This window comes from Nymphaea colorata, chromosome 9, assembly GCF_008831285.2.
Source record: "Nymphaea colorata isolate Beijing-Zhang1983 chromosome 9, ASM883128v2, whole genome shotgun sequence".
NCBI classification, from domain to species: Eukaryota; Viridiplantae; Streptophyta; class Magnoliopsida; order Nymphaeales; family Nymphaeaceae; genus Nymphaea; species Nymphaea colorata.
Window position 1 is genome coordinate 3,357,116 of NC_045146.1, and position 22,966 is coordinate 3,380,081.

The window sequence follows — 22,966 nt, forward strand, 5'->3', positions numbered from 1 at the left end:
GCCCTCATTCTGATAATAAAATACTCGTCTAGCTCACTCGAAAGATCAAAGAGATAAAATTGCCCTTATCGCTTGATCTGGATCTTGGAAGTAGAGAGAAATTTTGATCCTCATTCGTACAATAAAATACTCGTCTTACTCATCCAAAAGATCAAAGAGACAAAATTGGCCTTATCGCTTGACCTGGATGCTAGAAGAAGAGATAAATTTTGGCCCTCATTCTGATAATAAAATACTCGTCTTGGTCACTCGAAAGATCAAAGGGACAAAATTGCCCTTATCGCTTGATCTGGATATTGGAAGTGGAGAGAAATTTTGATCCTCATTCCAAAAATAAAACATTGGTCTTACTCATCCGAAAGATCAAAGAGACAAAAGATCCTAGAAGAACAGAGAAATTTTGGTCCTCATTCTGATAATAAAATACTTGTCTTGCACACTCGAAAGATCAAATGGATAAAATTGCCCTTATCGCTTGATCTGGATCTTGGAAGTAGAGAGAAAGTTTGATCCTCATTCGAACAATAAAATACTCATCTTACTCATCCGAAAGATCAAAGAGACAAAATTGGCCTTATCGCTCGATCTGCATCCTAGAAGAAGAGAGAAATTTTGGCCCTCATTCTGATAATAAAATACTCATCTTGCTCACTCGAAAGATCAAAGGGACAAAATTGCCCTTATCGCTTGATCTGGATCTTGGAAGTAGAGAAAAATTTTGATCCTCATTCGAACAATAAAATACTCATCTTACTCATCCGAAAGATCAAAGAGACAAAATTGGCCTTACCGCTCGATCTGGAACCTAGAACAAGAGAGAAATTTTGGCCCTCATTCTGATAATAAAATACTCGTCTTGCTCACTCGAAAGATCAAAGGGACAAAATTGCCCTTATCGCTTAATCTGGATCTTGGAAGTGGAGAGAAATTTTGATCATCATTCGAACAATAAAATACTCGTCTTACTCATCCGAAAGATCAAAGAGACAAAATTGGCCTTGTCGCTCGATCTGGATCCTAGAAGAAGAGAGAAATTTTGGCCCTCATTCTGATTATAAAATACTCGTCTTGCTTACTCGAAAGATCAAAGGGACAAATTTGCTCTTATCGCTTGATCTGGATCTTGGAAGTAGAGAGAAATTTTTATCCTCATTCGAACAATAAAATACTCGTCTTACTCTCCTAAAGATCAAAGAGACAAAATTGGCCTTATCGCTTGATCTGGATCCTAGAAGAAGAGAGAAATTTTGGCCCTCATTCTGATAATAAAATACTCGTCTAGCTCACACGAAAGATCAAAGGGATAAAATTGCCCTTATCGCTTGATCTGGATCTTGGAAGTAGAGAGAAATTTTGATCCTCATTCGAACAATAAAATACTCGTCTTACTCATCCGAAAGATCAAAGAGACAAAATTGGCCTTATCGCTTGATCTAGATACTAGAAGAAGAGATAAATTTTAGCCCTCATTCTGATAATAAAACACTCGTCTTCGTCACTCGAAAGATCAGTGGGACAAAATTGCCCTTATCGCTTGATCTGGATATTGGAAGTGGAGAGAAATTTTGATCCCCATTTGAACAATAAAACACTGGTCTTACTCATCCGAATGATCAAAGAGACAAAAGATCCTAGAAGAATAGAGAAATTTTGGACCTCATTCTGATAATAAAATACTCGTCTTGCACACTCGAAAGATCAAATGGATAAAATTGCCCTTATCGCTTGATCTGGATCTTGGAAGTAGAGAGAAAGTTTGATCCTCATTCGAACAATAAAATACTCATCTTACTCATCCGAAAGATCAAAGAGACAAAATTGGCCTTATCGCTCGATGTGGAACCTAGAACAAGAGAGAAATTTTGGCCCTCATTCTGATAATAAAATACTCGTCTTGCTCACTCGAAAGATCAAAGGGACAAAATTGCCCTTATCGCTTGATCTGGATCTTGGAAGTAGAGAGAAATTTTGATCCTCATTCGAACAATAAAATACTCATCTTACTCATCCGAAAGATCAAAGAGACAAAATTGGCCTTACCGCTCGATCTGGAACCTAGAACAAGAGAGAAATTTTGGCCCTCATTCTGATAATAAAATACTCGTCTTGCTCACTCGAAAGATCAAAGGGACAAAATTGCCCTTATCGCTTGATCTGGATCTTGGAAGTGGAGAGAAATTTTGATCCTCATTCGAACAATAGAATACTCGTCTTACTCATCCGAAAGATCAAAGAGACAAAATTGGCCTTATCGCTCGATCTGGATCCTAGAAGAAGAGAGAAATTTTGGCCCTCATTCTGATTATAAAATACTCGTCTTGCTCACTCGAAAGATCAAAGGGACAAATTTGCCCTTATTGCTTGATCTGGATCTTGGAAGTAGAGAGAAATTTTTATCCTCATTCGAACAATAAAATACTCGTTTTACTCTCCGAAAGATCAAAGAGACAAAATTGGCCTTATCGCTAGATCTAGATACTAGAAGAAGAGATAAATTTTGGCCCTCATTCTGATAATAAAACACTCGTCTTCGTCACTCGAAAGATCAAAGGGACAAAATTGCCCTTATCGCTTGATCTGGATATTGGAAGTGGAGAAAAATTTTGATCCTCATTCGAACAATAAAACACTGGTCTTACTCATCCGAAAGATCAAAGAGACAAAAGTTCCTAGAAGAAGAGAGAAATTTTGGACCTCATTCTGATAATAAAATACTCGTCTTACACACTCGAAAGATCAAATGGATAAAATTGCCCTTATCGCTTGATCTGGATCTTGGAAGTAGAGAGAAAGTTTGATCCTCATTCGAACAATAAAATACTCATCTTACTCATCCGAAAGATCAAAGAGACCTAATTGGCCTTATCGCTCGATCTGGAACCTAGAACAAGAGAGAAATTTTGTCCCTCATTCTGATAATAAAATACTCGTCTTGCCCACTTGAAAGATCAAAGGGACAACATTGCCCTTACAGCTTGATCTGGATCTTGGAAGTGGAGAGAAATTTTGATCCTCATTCGAACAATAAAATACTCGTCTTACTCATCCGAAAGATCAAAGAGACAAAATTGGCCTTATCGCTCGATCTGGATCCTAGAAGAAGAGAGAAATTTTGGCCGTCATTCTGATTATAAAATACTCGTCTTGCTCACTCGAAAGATCAAAGGGACAAATTTGCCCTGATTGCTTGATCTGGATCTTGGAAGTAGAGAGAAATTTTTATCCTCATTCGAACAATAAAATACTCGTCTTACTCTCCGAAAGATCAAAGAGACAAAATTGGCATTATCGCTTGATCTGGATCCTAGAAGAAGAGAGAAATTTTGGCCCTCATTCTAATAAGAAAATACTCGTCTAGCTCATTAGAAAGATCAAAGGGATAAAATTGCCCTTATCGCTTGATCTCGATCTTGGAAGTAGAGAGAAATTTTGATCCTCATTCGAACAATAAAATACTCGTCTTACTCATCCGAAAGATCAAGAAGACAAAATTGGCCTTATCGCTTGATCTGGATCCTAGAAGAAGAGAGAAATTTTGGCCCACATTCTGATAATAAAATACTCGTCTAGCTCACTCGAAAGATCAAAGGGATAAAATTGCCCTTATCGCTTGATCTGGATCTTGGAAGTAGAGAGAAATTTTGATCCTCATTCGAACAATAAAATACTCGTCTTACTCATCCGAAAGATCAAAGAGACAAAATTGGCCTTATCGCTTGATCTGGATCCTAGAAGAAGAGATAAACTTCGGCCCTCATTCTGATAATAAAATACTCGTCTTGGTCACTCGAAAGATCAAATGGACAAAATTGCCCTTATCGCTTGATCTGGATATTGGAAGTGGATATAAATTTTGATCCTAATTTGAACAATAAAATACTCATCTTACTCATCCGAAAGATCAAAGAGACAAAATTGGCCTTATTGGTTGATCTGGATCCTAGAAGAAGAGAGATATTTTGGCCCTCATTTTGATAATAAAATACTCGTCTTGCTCAATCGAAAGATCAAAGGGACAAAATTGCCCTTATCGCTTGATCTGGACCTTGGAAGTAGAGAGAAATTTTTATCCTCATTCGAACAATAAAATACTCGTCGTACTCATTCGGAAGATCAAAGAGACAAAATTGGCCTTATCGCTCGATCTGTATCCTAGAAGAAGATAGAAATTTTGGCCCTCATTCTGATAATAACATACTCGTCTAGCTCACTCGAAAGTTCAAAGGGATAAAATTGCCCTTATCGCTTGATCTGGATCTTGGAAGTAGAGAGAAATTTTGATCCTCATTCGAACAATAAAATACTCGTCTTACTCATCCGAAAGATCAAGAAGACAAAATTGTTCTTATCGCTTGATCTGGATCCTTGAAGAAGAGAGAAATTTTGGCCCACATTCTGATAATAAAATACTCGTCTAGCTCACTCGAAAGATCAAAGGGATAAAATTGCCCTTATCGCTTGATCTGGATCTTGGAAGTAGAGAGAAATTTTGATCCTCATTCGAACAATAAAATACTCGTCTTACTCATCCGAAAGATCAAAGAGACAAAATTGGCCTTATCGCTTGATCTGGATCCTAGAAGAAGAGATAAACTTCGGCCCTCATTCTGATAATAAAATACTCGTCTTGGTCACTCGAAAGATCAAGGGGACAAAATTGTCCTTATCGCTTGATCTGGTTATTGGAAGTGGAGAGAAATTTTGATCCTCATTCGAACAATAAAACACTGGTCTTACTCATCCGAATGATCAAAGAAACAAAATTGGCCTTATCACTTGATCTGGATCCTAAAAGAAGAGAGAAATTTTGGTCCTCATTCTGATAATAAAATACTCGTCTTGCACACTCGAAAGATCAAATGGATAAAATTGCCCTTATCGCTTGATCTGGATCTTGGTAGTAGAGAGAAATTTTGATCCTCATTCGAACAATAAAATACTCGTCTTACTCATCCGAAAGATCAAAGAGACAAAATTGGCCTTATCGCTTGATCTAGATCCTAGAAGAAGAGAATTATTTTGGCCCTCATTCTGATAATAAAATACTCGTCTTGCTCACTCGAAAGATCAAAGGGATAAAATTGCCCTTATCGCTTGATCTGGATCTTGGTAGTAGAGAGAAATTTTGATCCTCATTCGAACAATAAAATCCTCGTCTTACTCATCCGGAAGATCAAATAGACAAAATTGGCCTTATCGCTAGATCTGGATCCTCGAAGAAGAGAGAAATTTTGACCCTCATTCTGATAATAAAATACTCGTGTTGCTCACTCAAAAGATCAAAGGTATAAAATTATCCTTATCGCTTGATCTGCATCTTGGAAGTAGAGAGAAATTTTGATCATCATTCGGACAATAAAATACTCGTCTTACTCATCCGAAAGATCAAAGATACAAAATTGGCCTTACAGCTTGATCTGGATCCTAGAAGAAGAGAGAAACTTTGACCCTCATTCTGATAATAAAAAACTCGTCTTGCTCACTCGAAAGATCAAAGGGATAAAATTGCCCTTATCGCTTGATCTGGATCGTGGAAGTAGAGAGAAATTTTGATCCTCATTTGAACAATAAAATACTCATCTTAGTCATCCGAAAGATCAAAGAGACAAAATTGGCCTTATCGCTCGATCTGGATCCTAGAACAAGAGAGAAATTTTGGCCATCATTCTGATTATAAAATACTCATCTTGCTCACTCGAAAGATCAAAGGGACAAAATTGCCCTTATCGCTTGATCTGGATCTTGGATGTAGAGAGAAATTTTGATCCTCATTCGAACAATAAAACAATGGTCTTACTCATCCGAAAGATCAAAGAGACAAAATTGGCCTTCTCGCTTGATCTCGATCCTAGAAGAAGAGAGAAATTTTGGTCCTCATTCTGATAATAAAATAATCGTCTTGCACACTCGAAAGATCAAATGGATAAAATTGCTCTTATCGCTTGATCTGGATCTCGGAAGTAGAGAGAAATTTTGATCCTAATTCGAACAATAAAATACTCATCTTACTCATCCGAAAGATCAAAGAGGCAAAATTGGCCTTATCGCATGATCTGGATCCTAGAAGAAGAGAATTATTTTGGCCCTCATTCTGATAATAAAATACTCGTCTTGCTCACTCGAAAGATCAAAGGGATAAAATTGCCCTTATCGCTTGATCTGGATCTTGGAAGTAGAGAGAAATTTTGATCCTCATTCGAACAATAAAATACTCGTCTTACTCATCCGAAAGATCAAAGAGACAAAATTGGCCTTATCGCTTGATCTGGATCCTAGAAGAACAGATAAATTTTGGCCCTCATTCTGATAATAAAATATTCGTCTTGGTCACTCGAAAGATCAAAGTGACAAAATTGCCCTTATCGCTTGATCTAGATATTGGAAGTGGAGAGAAATTTTGATCCTCATTCGAACCATAAAATACTCATCTTACTCATCTGAAAGATCAAAGAGACAAAAAGGGCCTTATCGCTCGATCTGGAACCTAAAACAAGAGAGAAATTTTGGCCCTCATTATGATAATAAAATACTCGTCTTGCTCACTCAAAAGACCAAAGGGATAAAATTGCCCTTATCGCTTGATCTGGATCTTGGAAGTGGAGAGAAATTTTGATCCTCATTCGAATAATAAAATACTGGTCTTACTCATCCGAAAGATCAAAGAGACAAAATTGGCCTTATCGCTTGATCTGGATCCTAGAAGAAGAGAGAAATTTTAGTCCTCATTCTGATAATAAAATACTCGTCTTGCACACTCGAAAGATCAAATGGATAAAATTGCCATTATCGCTTGATCTGGATCTTGGAAGTAGAGAGAAATTTTGATCCTCATTCGAACAATAAAATACTCATCTTACTCATCCGAAAGATCAAGGAGACAAAATTGGCCTTATTGGTTGATCTGGATCCTAGAAGAAGAGAGAAATTTTGGCCCTCATTCTGATAATAAAATACTCGTCTTGCCCACTCGAAAGATGAAAGGTACAAAATTGCCCTTATCGCTTGATCTGGATATTGGAAGTAGAGAGAAATTTTGATCCTCAATCGAAGAATAAAATACTCGTCTTACTCATCCGAAAGATCAAAGAGACAAAATTGGCCTTATCGCTTGATCTGGATCATAGAAGAAGCGAGAAATTTTGGCCCTCATTCTGATAGTAAAATACTCGTCTTGCACACTCGAAAGATCAAATGAATAAAATTGCCCTTATCGCTTGATTTGGATCTTGGAAGTGGAGAGAAATTTTGATCCTCATTCGAACAATAAAAACTCGTCTTACTCATCCGAAAGATCAAAGAGACAAAATTGGCCTTATCGCTTGATCTGGATCCAAGAAGAAGAGAGAAATTTTGGCCCTCATTCTGATAATAAAATACTCGTCTTGCACACTCGAAAGATCAAATGGATAAAATTGCCCTTATCGCTTGATCTGGATCTTGGAAGTAGAGAGAAATTTTGATCCTCATTCGAACAATAAAATACTCATCTTACTCATCCGAAAGATCAAAGAGACAAAATTGGCCTTATTGGTTGATCTGGATCCTAGAAGAAGAGAGAAATTTTGGCCCTCATTCTGATAATAAAATACTCGTCTTGCCCACTCGAAAGATGAAAGGTACAAAATTGCCGTTATCGCTTGATCTCGATCTTGGAAGTAGAGAGAAATTTTGATCCTCATTCGAACTATAAAATACTCGTCTTACTCATTCGAAAGATCAAAGAGACAAAATTGGCCTTATCGCTTGATCTGGATCATAGAAGAAGAGAGAAATTTTGGCCCTCATTCTGATAATAAAATAGTTGTCTTGCTCACTCGAAAGATCAAATGGACAAAATTGCACTTATCGCTTGATCTCGATCTTGGAAGTGGAGAGAAATTTTGATCCTCATTCGAACAATAAAATACTCGTCTTACTCATCTGAAAGATCAAAGAGACAAAATTGGCCTTATCGCTTGATCAGGATCCTAGAAGAAGAGAGAAATTTTGGCCCTCATTCTGATTATAAAATACTCGTCTTGCTCACTCGAAAGATCAAAGGGATAAAATTGCCCTTATCGCTTGATCTGGATCTTGGAAGTAGAGAGAAATTTTGATCCTCATTCGAACAATAAAATACTCGTCTTACTCATCCGAAAGATCAAAGAGACAAAATTGGCCTTATCGCTTGATCTCGATCCTAGAAGAAGAGAGAAATTTTGACCCTCATTCTGATAATCAAATACTCGTCTTGCTCACTCGAAAGATCAAATGGATAAAATTGACCTTATCGCTTGATTTGGATCTTGGAAGTAGAGAGAAATTTTGATAATCATTCGAACAATAAAATACTCGTCTTACTCATCCGAAAGATCAAAGGGACAAAATTGGCCTTATCGCTTGATCTGGATCCAAGAAGAAGAGATAAATTTTGGCCCTCATTCTGATAATAAAATACTCGTTTAGCTCACTCGAAAGATCAAAGGGATAAAATTGCACTTATCGCTTGATCTGGATCTTGGAAGTAGAGAGAAATTTTAATCCTCATTCGAACAATAAAATACTCGTCTTACTCATCCGAAAGATCAAAGAGACAAAATTGGCCTTATCGCTTGATCTGGATCCTAGAAGAAGAGAGAAATTTTGGCCCTCATTCTGATAATAAAGTACTCGTCTTGCTCACTCGAAAGATCAAAGGGATAAAATTGTGCTTATCGCTTGATCTGGAACTTGGAAGTAGAGAGAAATTTTGATCCTCATTCGAACAATAAAATACTCGTCTTACTCATCCGAAAGATCAAAGAGACAAAAGATCCTAGAAGAATAGAGAAATTTTGGACCTCATTCTGATAATAAAATACTCGTCTTGCACACTCGAAAGATCAAATGGATAAAATTGCCCTTATCGCTTGATCTGGATCTTGGAATTAGAAAGAAAGTTTGATCCTCATTCGAACAATAAAATACTCGTCTTACTCATCCGAAAGATCAAAGAGACAAAATTGGCCTTGTCGCTTGATCTGGATCCAAGAAGAAGAGAGAAATTTTGGCCCTCATTCTGATAAGAAAATACTCGTCTTGCTCACTCGAAAGACCAAAGGGAGAAAACTGCCTTTATCGCTTGATCTGGATCTTGGAAGTAGAGAGAAATTTTGATCCTCATTCGAACAATAAAATACTCGTCTTACTCATCTGAAAGATCAAAGAGACAAAATTGGCCTTATCGCTTGATCTGGATCCAAGAAGATGAGAGAAATTTTGGCCCTCATTCTGATTATAACATACTCGTCTTGCTCACTCGAAAGATCAAAGGGATAAAATTGCCCTTATCGCTTGATCTGGATCTTGGAAGTAGAGAGAAATTTTGATCCTCATTCGAACAATAAAATACTCGTCTTACTCATCCGAAAGATCAAAGAGACAAAATTGGCCTTATCGCTTGATCTCGATCCTAGAAGAAGAGAGAAATTTTGACCCTCATTCTGATAATCAAATACTCGTCTTGCTCACTCGAAAGATCAAATGGATAAAATTGACCTTATCGCTTGATTTGGATCTTGGAAGTAGAGAGAAATTTTGATAATCATTCGAACAATAAAATACTCGTCTTACTCATCCGAAAGATCAAAGGGACAAAATTGGCCTTATCGCTTGATCTGGATCCAAGAAGAAGAGATAAATTTTGGCCCTCATTCTGATAATAAAATACTCGTTTAGCTCACTCGAAAGATCAAAGGGATAAAATTGCACTTATCGCTTGATCTGGATCTTGGAAGTAGAGAGAAATTTTAATCCTCATTCGAACAATAAAATACTCGTCTTACTCATCCGAAAGATCAAAGAGACAAAATTGGCCTTATCGCTTGATCTGGATCCTAGAAGAAGAGAGAAATTTTGGCCCTCATTCTGATAATAAAGTACTCGTCTTGCTCACTCGAAAGATCAAGGGGATAAAATTGTGCTTATCGCTTGATCTGGAACTTGGAAGTAGAGAGAAATTTTGATCCTCATTCGAACAATAAAATACTCGTCTTACTCATCCGAAAGATCAAAGAGACAAAATTGTTTTTATCGCTTGATCTGGATCCAAGAAGAAGAGAGAAATTTTGGCCCTCATTCTAATAAGAAAATACTCGCCTTGCTCAATCGAAAGACCAAAGGGAGAAAATTGCCTTTATCGCTTGATCTGGATCTTGGAAGTAGAGAGAAATTTTGATCCTCATTCGAACAATAAAATACTCGTCTTACTCATCCGAAAGATCAAAGAGACAAAATTGGCCTTATCACTTGATCTGGATCCAAGAATAAGAGAGCAATTTTGGCCCTCATTCTGATTATAAAATGCTCGTCTTGCTCACTCGAAAGATCAAATGAGTAAAATTGCCCTTATCGCTTGATCTGGATCTTGGAAGTAGAGAGAAATTTTGATCCTCATTCGAACAATAAAATACTCGTCTTACTCATCCGAAAGATCAAAGAGACAAAATTGGCCTTATCGCTTGATCTGGATCCTAGAAGAAGGGAGAAATTTTGGCCCTCATTCTGATAGTAAAATACTTGTCTTGCACACTCGAAAGATGAAAGGGATAAAATTGCCCTTATCGCTTGATCTGGATCATGGAAGTCGAGAGAAATTTTGATCCTCATTCGAACAATAAAATACTCGTCTTAATCATCCGAATGATCAAAGAGACAAAATTGGCCTTATCGGTTGATCTGGATCCAAGAAGAAGAGATAAATTTTGGCCCTCATTCTGATATTAAAATACTTGTCTTGCCCACTCGAAAGATCAAAGGGACAAAATTGCCCTTATCTCTTGATCTGGATCTTGGAAGTAGAGAGAAATTTTGATCATCATTCGAACAATAAAATACTCGTCTTACTCATCCGAAAGATCAAAGATACAAAATTGGCCTGATCGCTTGATCGGGATCCTAGATGAAGAGAGAAATTTTGGCCCTCATTTTGATAATAAAATACTCGTCTTGCCCACTCGAAAGATGAAACGGACAAAATTGCCCTTATCGCTTGATCTGGATCTTGGAAGTAGAGAGAAATTTTGATCCTCATTCGAACAATAAAATACTCGTCTTACTCATCCGAAAGATCAAAGAGACAAAATTGGCCTTATCGCTTGATCTGGATCATAAAAGAAGAGAAATTTTGGCCCTCATTCTGATAGTAAAATACTTGTCTTGCACACTCGAAAGATCAAAGGGATAAAATTGCCCTTATCGCTTGATCTGGATCTTGGAAGTAGAGAGAAATTTTGATCCTCATTCGGACAATAAAATACTCGTCTTACTCGTCCGAAAGATCAAAGAGGCAAAATTGGCCTTATCGCTTGATCTGCATCCAAGAAGAAGAGAGAAATTTTGGCCCTCATTCTGATAATAAAATACTCGTCTTGCTCACTCGAAAGATCAAAGGGATAAAATTGCCCTTATTGCTTGATCTGGATCTTGGAAGTAGAGAGAAATTTTGATCCTCATTCGAACAATAAAATACTCGTCTTACTCATCCGAAAGATCAAAGAGACAAAATTGGCCTTATCGGTTGATCTGGATCCTAGAAGAAGAGAGAAAGTTTGACCCTCATTCTGATAATCAAATACTCGTCTTGCTCACTCGAAAGATCAAATGGATGAAATTGACCTTATCGCTTGATTTGGATCTTGGAAGTAGAGAGAAATTTTGATAATCATTCGAACAATAAAATACTCGTCTTACTCATCCGAAAGATCAAAGGGACAAAATTGGCCTTATCGCTTGATCTGGATCCAAGAAGAAGAGATAAATTTTGGCCCTCATTCTGATAATAAAATACTCGTTTAGCTCACTCGAAAGATCAAAGGGATAAAATTGCCCTTATCGCTTGATCTGGATCTTGGAAGTAGAGAGAAATTTTGATCCTCATTCGAACAATAAAATACTCGTCTTACTCATCCGAAAGATCAAAGAGACAAAATTGGCCTTATCGCTTGATCTGGATCCTAGAAGAAGAGAGAAATTTTGGCCCTCATTCTGATAATAAAATACTCGTCTTGCTCACTCGAAAGATCAAAGGGATAAAATTGTGCTTATCGCTTGATCTGGAACTTGGAAGTAGAGAGAAATTTTGATCCTCATTCGAACAATAAAATACTCGTCTTACTCATCCGAAAGATCAAAGAGACAAAATTGGTTTTATCGCTTGATCTGGATCCAAGAAGAAGAGAGAAATTTTGGCCCTCATTCTAATAAGAAAATACTCGCCTTGCTCAATCGAAAGACCAAAGGGAGAAAATTGCCTTTATCGCTTGATCTGGATCTTGGAAGTAGAGAGAAATTTTGATCCTCATTCGAACAATAAAATACTCGTCTTACTCATCCGAAAGATCAAATAGACAAAATTGGCCTTATCACTTGATCTGGATCCAAGAAGAAGAGAGAAATTTTGGCCCTCATTCTGATTATAAAATGCTCGTCTTGCTCACTCGAAAGATCAAATGGATAAAATTGCCCTTATCGCTTGATCTGGATCTTGGAAGTAGAGAGAAATTTTGATCCTCATTCGAACAATAAAATACTCGTCTTACTCATCCGAAAGATCAAAGATACAAAATTGGCCTTATCGCTTGATCTGGATCCTAGAAGAAGGGAGAAATTTTGGCCCTCATTCTAATAATAACATACTCGTCTTGCTCACTCGAAAGATCAAAGGGATAAAATTGCCCTTATCGCTTGATCTAGATCTTGGAAGTGGAGAGAAATTTTGATCCTCATATGGGCAATAAAATACTCGTCTTACTCATCCGAAAGATCAAAGAGACAAAATTGGCCTTATCGCTTGATCTGGATCCTAGAAGAGGAGAGAAATTTTGGTCCTCACTCTGATAATAAAATACTCGTCTTGCACGCTCGAAAGATCAAATGGATAAAATTGCCCTTATCGCTTGATCTGGATCTTGGAAGTAGAGAGAAATTTTGATCCACATTCGAATAATAAAATATTCGTCTTACTCATCCGAAAGATCAAAGAGACAAAATTGGCCTTATCGCTTGATCTGGATCATAGAAGAAGAGAGAAATTTTGGCCCTCATTCTGATAGTAAAATACTTGTCTTGCACACTCGAAAGATGAAAGGGATAAAATTGCCCTTATCGCTTGATCTGGATCATGGAAGTAGAGAGAAATTTTGATCCTCATTCGAACAATAAAATACTCATCTTAATCATCCGAAAGATCAAAGAGACAAAATTGGCCTTATCGGTTGATCTGGATCCTAGAAGAAGAGATAAATTTTGGCCCTCATTCTGATATTAAAATACTTGTCTTGCCCACTCGAAAGATCAAAGGGACAAAATTGCCCTTATCTCTTGATCTGGATCTTGGAAGTAGAGAGAAATTTTGATCATCATTCGAACAATAAAATACTCGTCTTACTCATCCAAAAGATCAAAGATACAAAATTGGCCTGATTGCTTGATCGGGATCCTAGACGAAGAGAGAAATTTTGGCCCTCATTTTGATAATAAAATACTCGTCTTGCCCACTCGAAAGATGAAACAGACAAAATTGCCCTTATCGCTTGATCTGGATCTTGGAAGTAGAGAGAAATTTTGATCCTCATTCGAACAATAAAATACTCGTCTTACTCATCCGAAAGATCAAAGAGACAAAATTGGCCTTATCGCTTGATCTGGATCATAAAAGAAGAGAAATTTTGGCCCTCATTCTGATAGTAAAATACTTGTCTTGCACACTCGAAAGATCAAAGGGATAAAATTGCCCTTATCGCTTGATCTGGATCTTGGAAGTAGAGAGAAATTTTGATCCTCATTCGGACAATAAAATACTCGTCCTACTCGTCCGAAAGATCAAAGAGGCAAAATTGGCCTTATCGCTTGATTTGCATCCAAGAAGAAGAGAGAAATTTTGGCCCTCATTCTGATAATAAAATACTCGTCTTGCTCACTCGAAAGATCAAAGGGATAAAATTGCCCTTATCGCTTGATCTGGATCTTGGAAGTAGAGAGAAATTTTGATCCTCATTCAAACAATAAAATACTCGTCTTACTCATCCGAAAGATCAAAGAGACAAAATTGGCTTTATCGCTTGATCTGGATCCTAGAAGAAGAGAGAAATTTTGACCCTCATTCTGATAGTAAAATACTCGTCTTGCTCACTCGAAAGATCAAAGGGATAAAATTGCCCTTATCGCTTGATCTGTATCTTGGAAGTAGAGAGAAATTTTGATCCTCATTCGAACAATAAAATACTCGTTTTACTCATCCGAAAGATCAAAGAGACAAAATTGGCCTTATCGCTTGATCTGGATCCTAGAAGAAGAGAGAAATTTTGGCCCTCATTTTGATAATAACATACTCGTCTTGCTCACTCGAAAGATCAAAGGGATAAAATTGCCCTTATCGCTTGATCTAGATCTTGGAAGTGGAGAGAAATTTTGATCCTCATTTAAACAATAAAATACTCGTCTTACTCATCCGAAAGATCAAAGAGACAAAATTGGCCTTATCGCTTGATCTGGATCCTAGAAGAAGAGAGAAATTTTGACCCTCATTCTGATAATCAAATACTCGTCTTGCTTACTCGAAAGATCAAAGGGATAAAATTGCCCTTATCGCTTGATCTGGATCTTGGAAGTAGAGAGAAATTTTGATAATCATTCGAACAATAAAATACTCGTCTTACTCATCTGAAAGATCAAAGAGACAAAATTGGCCTTATCGCTTGATCTGGATCCTAGAAGAAGAGAGAAATTTTGGCCCTCATTATGATAATAAAATACTCGTTTAGCTCACTCGAAAGATCAAAGGGATAAAATTGCCCTTATCGCTTGATCTGGATCTTGGAAGTAGAGAGAAATTTTGATCCTCATTCGAACAATAAAATACTCGTCTTACTCATCCGAAAGATCAAAGAGACAAAATTGGCTTTATCGCTTGATCTGGATCCTAGAAGAAGAGAGAAATTTTGGCCCTCATTCTGATAATAAAATACTCGTCTTGCTCACTCGAAAGATCAAAGGGATAAAATTGCCCTTTTCGCTTGATCTGGATCTTGGAAGTAGAGAGAAATTTTGATCCTCATTCGAACAATAAAATACTCGTCTTGCTCACTCGGAAGATCAAAGGTATAAAATTGCCCTTATCTCTTGATCTCGATCCCAGAAAAAGGGAGAAATTTTTGACCCTCATTCGGGTAATAAAATACTTCTCTTGTTCACCCAAAAGTTCTGAAGGATAGAATTGCCTTTATCGTTTGATTTGGATCTTAGAGGAAGAGAGAAATTTTGACCTTCATTTGGACTGTAAAATACTCGCCTTGCTCACCCAAAAGATCAAGGGATACGATTGGCCTTATCAGAAGAAGAGAGAAAGTTTGACCCTCATTCGGATAATAAAATACTCATCTTACTCGTGCAAAAGATCAAAGGGATAGAATTGCCCTTATCGCTTGATCTAGATCCTAGAAGAAGAGAGAAATTTTGACCTCATTCAGGGTAACAAAATACCTTTATCTCTTGCAAGCAAGGAGTTAGAAGGAGAATTTGCAGTCCAACAAACAAAATCAGCAGAGAGTGAAGCGAAATGGCTGTTGGCTAAACGAGGTCCAAGGGAACGGGGAGAAAGACTGGTAGGAATTGCTCACTTTCTCAAAGCTACCAGAACCTCTTAGAAAATTTAGGGCCGAAATTACTGGAATCCCCTCAAAGTTCCTGAGCATGGACATAACTGGCTATCGGCGTTGACTATTAAGTCACCAAATTTAAGAGACAAAAGTCTAAAGAGGGTTTCTTTTCCCTTCATTCAAACTATAAAATGATTCAAACAGCCTTTGTATGATAGGTGTGAACGTTAGTTTGGACTCTCCAACTCCGGAGTTAAGTAGTTTGTTCTTTCAATTCAATTGCCAATAAAAATTTGATGCCACTAAGGCATGCAGCAATTTTTGTAATTTGAAGTCTTTCAATAAATTTTTTATGGGCCCACATCCGCCTTTGTATATCCTTCGCCATTAGTATCAGTAAATAATCTGATCTGGCATTGATACTGATATTTATTAATTTTTAATAATTTGGTTTAACTTTATAAATAAATAAATATATATATATATATATATATATATATATATATATATATATATATATATATATATATATATATATATATATATATATATATATATATATATATATATATATATATATTTATATATAAACCTGCATACTGGATAATAATAGTAGTTATATCTGATCCGAATTCATTTTGTTGGCATCTCTTCTACTGATGAACAGAAAACACGAAAGAAGGAAAAGGTGAGGAGGAAGACTGAACTGTAAGAGACCTAAGAAAGAACCTTAGTTTTCTTCTGTCTTGTAATCAAGCAAGAATTTCGGCTCAAACCTGAAACAATCGCAGATTTGAATCATAGCAAAATGCGTGATTTGAAAACTCCAAGTATGTTTCCTACCATCTTCATTTCGGGTCAAACTTATATTAATAGATCAGATTTGAATCAGATACACCATAATCATATTTTGTTTTCTTGATATTCACAGATTGAAATACAAAAAAAAAAAAAAAATCATATCCGAGTATAAATTTTGAATCGAATTTGGCTGATTTTCAAAATCTAAAAGCATTGGATGTGCACTATTTATTTAAAACTAAATTGAATGCAGTAGAATATTCATGCTTATCAGAATGTTTCTGATTTTTTAGTTAGACATTAATATTTTTCATATTCGATTTGTTCGTAATGGTAGGATGAGATGTTCTATGTAAATCCTATGTATTGAATCCATAAACGTAAAAAAGATTAAGATTAATTTCAGATCCATTTATAAAGCCATTGTAAATTAGCTGGGTAAACATATTTTCACCAAATTGGGCATTTTCAAAACCCATGTTAATGGAGGGTATCTATTTCGTAATTTTAAGTTCCTGAAGGGCAACTGAGATCGCCTTGCCGTTGAGTCGTTGACGAACATCACTTGCACATTTTAGTAATTGTGGCTTAGAAAAAAAAGAAAAAGAAAGGAAAAATCCCCAAAAATACAGCGTGCACAGAGCAGCCCGTCGCTTACTTAAGCACGAAGGACGAGAGTAACAGCAGCAGCGCCGGGACAGCGTAGGAGTTTGATCGGGAGGATGGGGTGCCGGAAAATGGAGCTTCTGGCAGTGGCGGCCCTCTGGGCTTTTTACCTCTCGTCGGTCGCCGTCGTCGCCTGGGGAGGAGGAGCGGCGGCCTCCATCGTGGGGTACGAGTCGGCGGACCTGGCGTCGGGGGAGAGGCTCGCGGCCCTGTTCGAGCGGTGGAGGCGGAGGCACGGGAAGGTGTACCGGGGCGAGGGGGAGAGAGAGAGGAGGTTCAGGGCGTTCAGCGAGAACCTTGCCTACATTGATTGGAGGAATTGGGAGAAGCGAGGGCACAGCCAGAGAGTGGGTCTGAACCGATTCGCGGATCTGACGAACGAGGAGTTCAGGGCGATCTACACCAGAAGGATAAGGAGACCGGCGAAGAGGTGGGGGGAGGAGAGCCGGAGGAGGGAGCTCATGGCGTCCTGCGTGGCTCCGGCGTCTCTGGATTGGAGGAAGAAGGGGATCGTCACCCCCGTCAAGGACCAGGGCGAGTGCGGTAGCGAGCTTCTTTCCCTCTCTCTCTCTCTCCCTGTCGCTCTCAACGTCGCGACAGCAGCTTCATTCAAGCATAAATATCGTCTGGGTTTCTGAAAATATCGTCATTTTACCACGAGTTATTACCGCATCGAGGCACGTTTTTCTTGCGGATCACCTTCGAAATTCCCTTGTTTTTGTGCAATATTTCTTCTTTTTTTTTTTGATTGCAACTGTTCTTTACTATTTCTATACATCTTTTATTTAAAAAGCCAAGGTTAAATTAAATATGACGTTTGATAGGGTGAAATTCCCTTTTCTACAACTTTCCGGGGAATTTTGTCGATCGACCACTCCCCCTATCGTCTCAATGTTGGTACATCGCCGATATGACGTTCGATGCACAGCCTCCAAAGAAGCACGTTCCTTTACAGGAAACGATGCAAATACCAACGACATATATTTTATCATATTCGCTTTGTCGGATATCTATAAATGTTCGGATTCAGATTCACATTAAAACTTCAACAAAAAAAAAAAAAAAAATCCAAATTCATAATCTCAATCTGATTTTCAAACCAAATTCACACCATATTATACACATTGAATACCAGATATTTATTTAAAACTATATTCGATCCAATTCTGAATGCAACTAATATTTAGTTAAATCTGTATCCAAATATGATCAGATGTCGGTTTTTATATTCTAATTTGATCCTAATTTCTTAATGGGATGTCAAAATTTTTTACATATTCTATTTTGTTTATGCGGTTATATCGTATCTGAATGACATCCTTTCCCGCAGAATCTTCCGAGTCACCACTTGGCCTTCCAAGCAGTCTCATAAAAACCGATCCAGCTGATACTATGTCTATTGTATCGGCTCTTTGCTGGTATGGGGTGAAGCCGATACAGGTCTATATGTTTTTATCTTTTCTAAAATTATATTTTAATTGAAAAAATTGCAAAGACAAAGCCGATACAGGTCGGTGAGCAGGCCGATACGACACCAATTCCGTTATTTACAACACTGATTTAGTTGTCCATATGAGGCCTGTATCGGAAATGCATTGGCCGTAGCAGCCGAAATGACAATTATAAAGTTAATATATATGTGGTACAGTGTCATCATGTTCCTAAATGATGCTATACTGATAGTCCAAAAGAATTGGTAGAAAAGGTGATCCAGGACAAAAGCAACTGATTGGTAATTATAAACTGACGATGGAATCAGGAAGCTGCTGGGCGTTCTCATCGACAGGCGCCATGGAAGGGATCAATGCGCTCGTCACCGGAGAGCTGGTCAGCCTCTCCGAGCAGGAGCTGGTGGACTGTGACACTACCAACTATGGCTGCGAGGGAGGATATATGGACTACGCCTTCGAGTGGGTCATGCAGAATGGAGGTATCGACACAGAGGCCGACTACAGTTACACCAGCGTCAATGGGCAAAGTGGAACATGTAATACTACCAAGGTAAACTCCTCGATTCACATCTCATCTTCTTAAGTCAGACTTTTAGATGGTAAAACTTGGGGAACAAAATCTTGTCATAGGTTTTATCAATTGAGTACATATATACATATATATAAGGCAGGAGGATTTCAGTTTCTCTGCAGAACCATATAAGGTGAATTATAAACTGTCTGACAGACTTGATTGGTTCACAATGTGTCATATGTAAAATTAATTCGTGAAGAATTTATTATTTTTTTAAAAAAGATTTTTATATGTTTTTAGCTATTAATAAAGTTGATCTGATAAACGAAAGCTTTTCACATTATCAAAGCATATTTGATACCATCTAAAAGATAACAGGAGAAAATGCTTAATTTTATTACTACAGACAACTTTCGTTGAACAACTTTTTAACATAAAAAATGACCACATGATTATTGTTAGATTTAATGGAAGATTATTATATTTGGATATAATTATTCATGTATTAACATTTAATCAGTAAAGTGATACAGTCTATATGATAATTAGTCATCACTAATGGTATTTTAGTCTAACTAATTCTTTAAGTGCATTTTGAAAAAATTTCTTAATTAATTATGTTGAATAGATTACTTAGTTAATATATTTTATTTACTATATATTTATGTCTACGTGTCTATATTAAGTAAATATACAAAACTATATAGGGTGGGTTATAAACTGCCTGATAAACTTGAGTGATGGTTCACAAGTGTGTCATGTGTAAAACTAATTTTTGAGGAATTCAATTTTTTAAAAATAGTTTTATATGGTTTTGAACTATTAATAAAGTTGATCTGAATATTCTAAGTAATTTTTAATATCTACTCAGTCCACATATTCTACCAACACGATAGTTGCTGGTTCTAATAGTTTCCCACAAAACTACATGATTGATATATATATATATATATATGTATATATATATATATAGTGAATTTTGATGGGATTTAAGTACCTGAAACCGAGCCTTTTTCTTTTCTTCTTCTAATTGGAAGAGTACTGATCTGTTGGCTGCAGGAGGAGCGCAAAATTGTGAGCATTGATGGATATGAAGATGTGCCTGAAGATGAAAGTGCCTTGCTATGCGCAGTCGTTGGTCAGCCTGTCAGCGTCGGCATCGACGGCTCCTCTATGGACTTCCAGCTCTACACTGGGGTAAGCCACGCCTAGTTGATTCCCCTTATTGAATTTGAGGAGAAGAAATCTTGTGTAGTAGAACCGTTCAAGTTTCTTGATCACGTTCTTTTTTTTTTCTTTCAGATAGCCATATCTGTAGATATGTTTTTTGTAATATAGAAACTGCAAACTCGACCAAACGATTCAATTGAATTTTTGGACCAACTCTCAACCTTACAGTGGTTTTAATTAGTGTCTTGAGTTGCCTGAGTTTTTCCTCATGAATCTGTCTTAAAGATGAACAGGATGAGTTAAACAATATGTAAATGACGCAGGGAGTCTACGCCGGCGATTGCTCCGACAATCCCGACGACATCGATCACGCGGTCGTGATTGTGGGCTATGGATCACAAGGAGGCGAGGACTACTGGATCGTGAAGAACTCGTGGGGAACTTCTTGGGGCGACAATGGCTACGTTTACATAAAGAGGAACACGGACTTGGAATATGGACAATGTGCTATAGATGCCATGGCTTCTTATCCCACCAAGGAAGGATCAGCGGCACCCAGCCCTTACCCTTCACCAGCTGCACCGCCACCACCATCAGTTCCTCCTCCACCACCACCACCACCACCATCAGTTCCTCCTCCACCGCCACCACCATCAGTTCCTCCTCCACCACCACCACCACCACCATCAGTTCCTCCTCCACCGCCACCACCATCAGTTCCTCCTCCACCACCACCACCACCACCATCAGTTCCTCCTCCACCACCACCACCACCACCACCATCAGTTCCTCCTCCACCGCCACCACCATCAGTTCCTCCTCCTCCACCACCACCACCACCACCACCACCACCACCACCACCACCATCAGTTCCTCCTCCACCACCACCACCACCACCACCACCACCACCATCAGTTCCTCCTCCACAGCCACCACCATCAGTTCCTCCTCCACCACCACCACCACCACCACCACCACCATCAGTTCCTCCTCCACAGCCACCACCATCAGTTCCTCCTCCACCACCACCACCGCCCCCGCCACCTCCACCGCCACCTCCACCGCCACCGAGCCCTTCCCCTGAACAATGTGGTGACGGATCTTACTGTAATCCTGGTGAGACATGCTGCTGCCAGTTTGAGTTTGTGCACATTTGCTTCCTCCATGGCTGCTGCGAGTACGAAAATGCCGTTTGCTGCGAAGATTCCGACCTCTGCTGCCCTCACGACTACCCCATATGTGACATTCGAGATGGGCTCTGTCTCCAGGTAAATTGTTAAATAGTGAAAACACACACACACACAATATATATATATATGTATATATATATATATATATTATATTGGTTTTCATTGGTTTTGCGTTGAGAAGATTCAAACATAAGAAGAGACGAAAGCGTTTCATGAATATGACTGAAAGACTGATAAATTCATGGAATGCTATGTAGGAGAGGAAGGAGGTAAGAGTGGGGATGGCCTTCCCTCAAATTTTTAGAAAATAAAAGATTTATTTATAAATTTAAAAAATTTTAGATTAACTTATATAAAAATTTTAGAAACTATATTTTGGCTCTTGTGAAAGTTTTGAAACCATAGTTGGGCTCCTGCAGCAAAAAATTCCAATTTTTAAAATAAATTCATTGAATAGATTTAATCATTAGCAGCTTGTTAATATTGTCACTGCCATCAATGTTTGCATCTTGCAGAACCCTGGCGACTTCCTGGGCATGAAAATGAAGAAGAGAAGGGTGGCCAAACGCAAGTTTCCTTGGACAAAGTTTGAAGACAAAAGGCAGGAAGCGAACCAACAGCGCGAGCTGACCTGGCGCGGGGAACGCGTAGCGGCTGTGTAAAAAGAGAGAGAGAGAAGGCGCCTTAGTTTCTGTTTATTTTGTGTGTGTTTGATAGTTGGGCTTTTACTTTCATATGTTTCCAACTCTTATCTCTTGTTATCGGATTCGAAACTCTTCTATTAAAAAAACTATGTGAAATATGAAGCTGCCTTACGCATCCATACAAAACGAACCATGTTTCTTAGAGAGTGAAATAGAAGGCTGTAACTTTGATGTTTATAAGGAAAGTGAGTATCTTTAAATACAATAAATATGAAGCTGCGGGTACAAAAATGCGGTTATCATGCTCACAGAAGATGAAATCCTGCAACACAGTGAATTAGAAAAAAAAAGTTATAACTAGACCTTGGGCTTTTAGAGTTTTCCATCCAGACAGGGATGCTTTTTTGGCCATCTGGCCATTTCATTTCTTTAATCTAGTCAGGGATGCTTTTTTGGCCATCTGGCCATTTCATTTGTTTAATCTAGTCATTCAGATATAGTTGGAAAATCAAAATATTGTGTGAGTTTTGAAGAAAAGACCATTAATTTTTGATGTATATGCTGGGTTTTATGATCCAAAATCTAACACCATTGGTTTTTGACTCCTACACGATCTATCATCAGTGAGTGACACTTTTTTAAACTACAAATAGTAGATGTGCTGTACTTTAGTTGATGGGTATCCTATTTCCCACCCAAGTTTGGAAGCTGCTTTATGCTCACAGGAAAGGAAGAGTCACTGGACTTTTTTGAAGTACCTCCATCCACGTCCACGCAGTTGTAAAAAAAAAAAAAAAGGAGTGTAAGAACCTAGGAGAACGGTTGTAAAAAAGGAGTGCAAGAGTCCAGGAGGACAGTTGTAAAAAAGGAGTGCAAGAGCCCAGGAGGCTTTTGGCCAAATGTAAAAGCTCAGGAG

The 22,966-nt window shown here is 38.0% G+C and overlaps 1 protein-coding gene across 1 annotated transcript; it reads left to right on the forward strand.

Annotated features, from left to right (window-relative positions):
* The first annotated feature begins 17,094 nt into the window (after window positions 1-17,094).
* On the forward strand, window positions 17,095-22,212 carry LOC116259807 (low-temperature-induced cysteine proteinase-like). The gene is made up of 6 exons (XM_031637735.2): window positions 17,095-17,624; window positions 18,841-19,082; window positions 20,106-20,243; window positions 20,540-20,795; window positions 21,237-21,484; window positions 21,922-22,212. Exons 1-6 carry the CDS (start codon window positions 17,138-17,140, stop codon window positions 22,066-22,068), a joined length of 1,518 nt encoding a protein of 505 aa, XP_031493595.1. The 5' UTR covers window positions 17,095-17,137; the 3' UTR covers window positions 22,069-22,212.
* Window positions 22,213-22,966: the final 754 nt, after the last annotated feature.

Excerpts from the sequence above, each read along its gene's own strand:
- LOC116259807 (XM_031637735.2), top strand. The coding sequence starts at position 17,138 with ATGGGGTGCCGGAAAATGGAGCTTCTGGCAGTGGCGGCCCTCTGGGCT. Across the intron at positions 17,625-18,840 it reads CAAGGACCAGGGCGAGTGCG|GAAGCTGCTGGGCGTTCTCA; the intron begins GTAGCGAGCTTC and ends CGATGGAATCAG. Across the intron at positions 19,083-20,105 it reads GAACATGTAATACTACCAAG|GAGGAGCGCAAAATTGTGAG; the intron begins GTAAACTCCTCG and ends TGTTGGCTGCAG.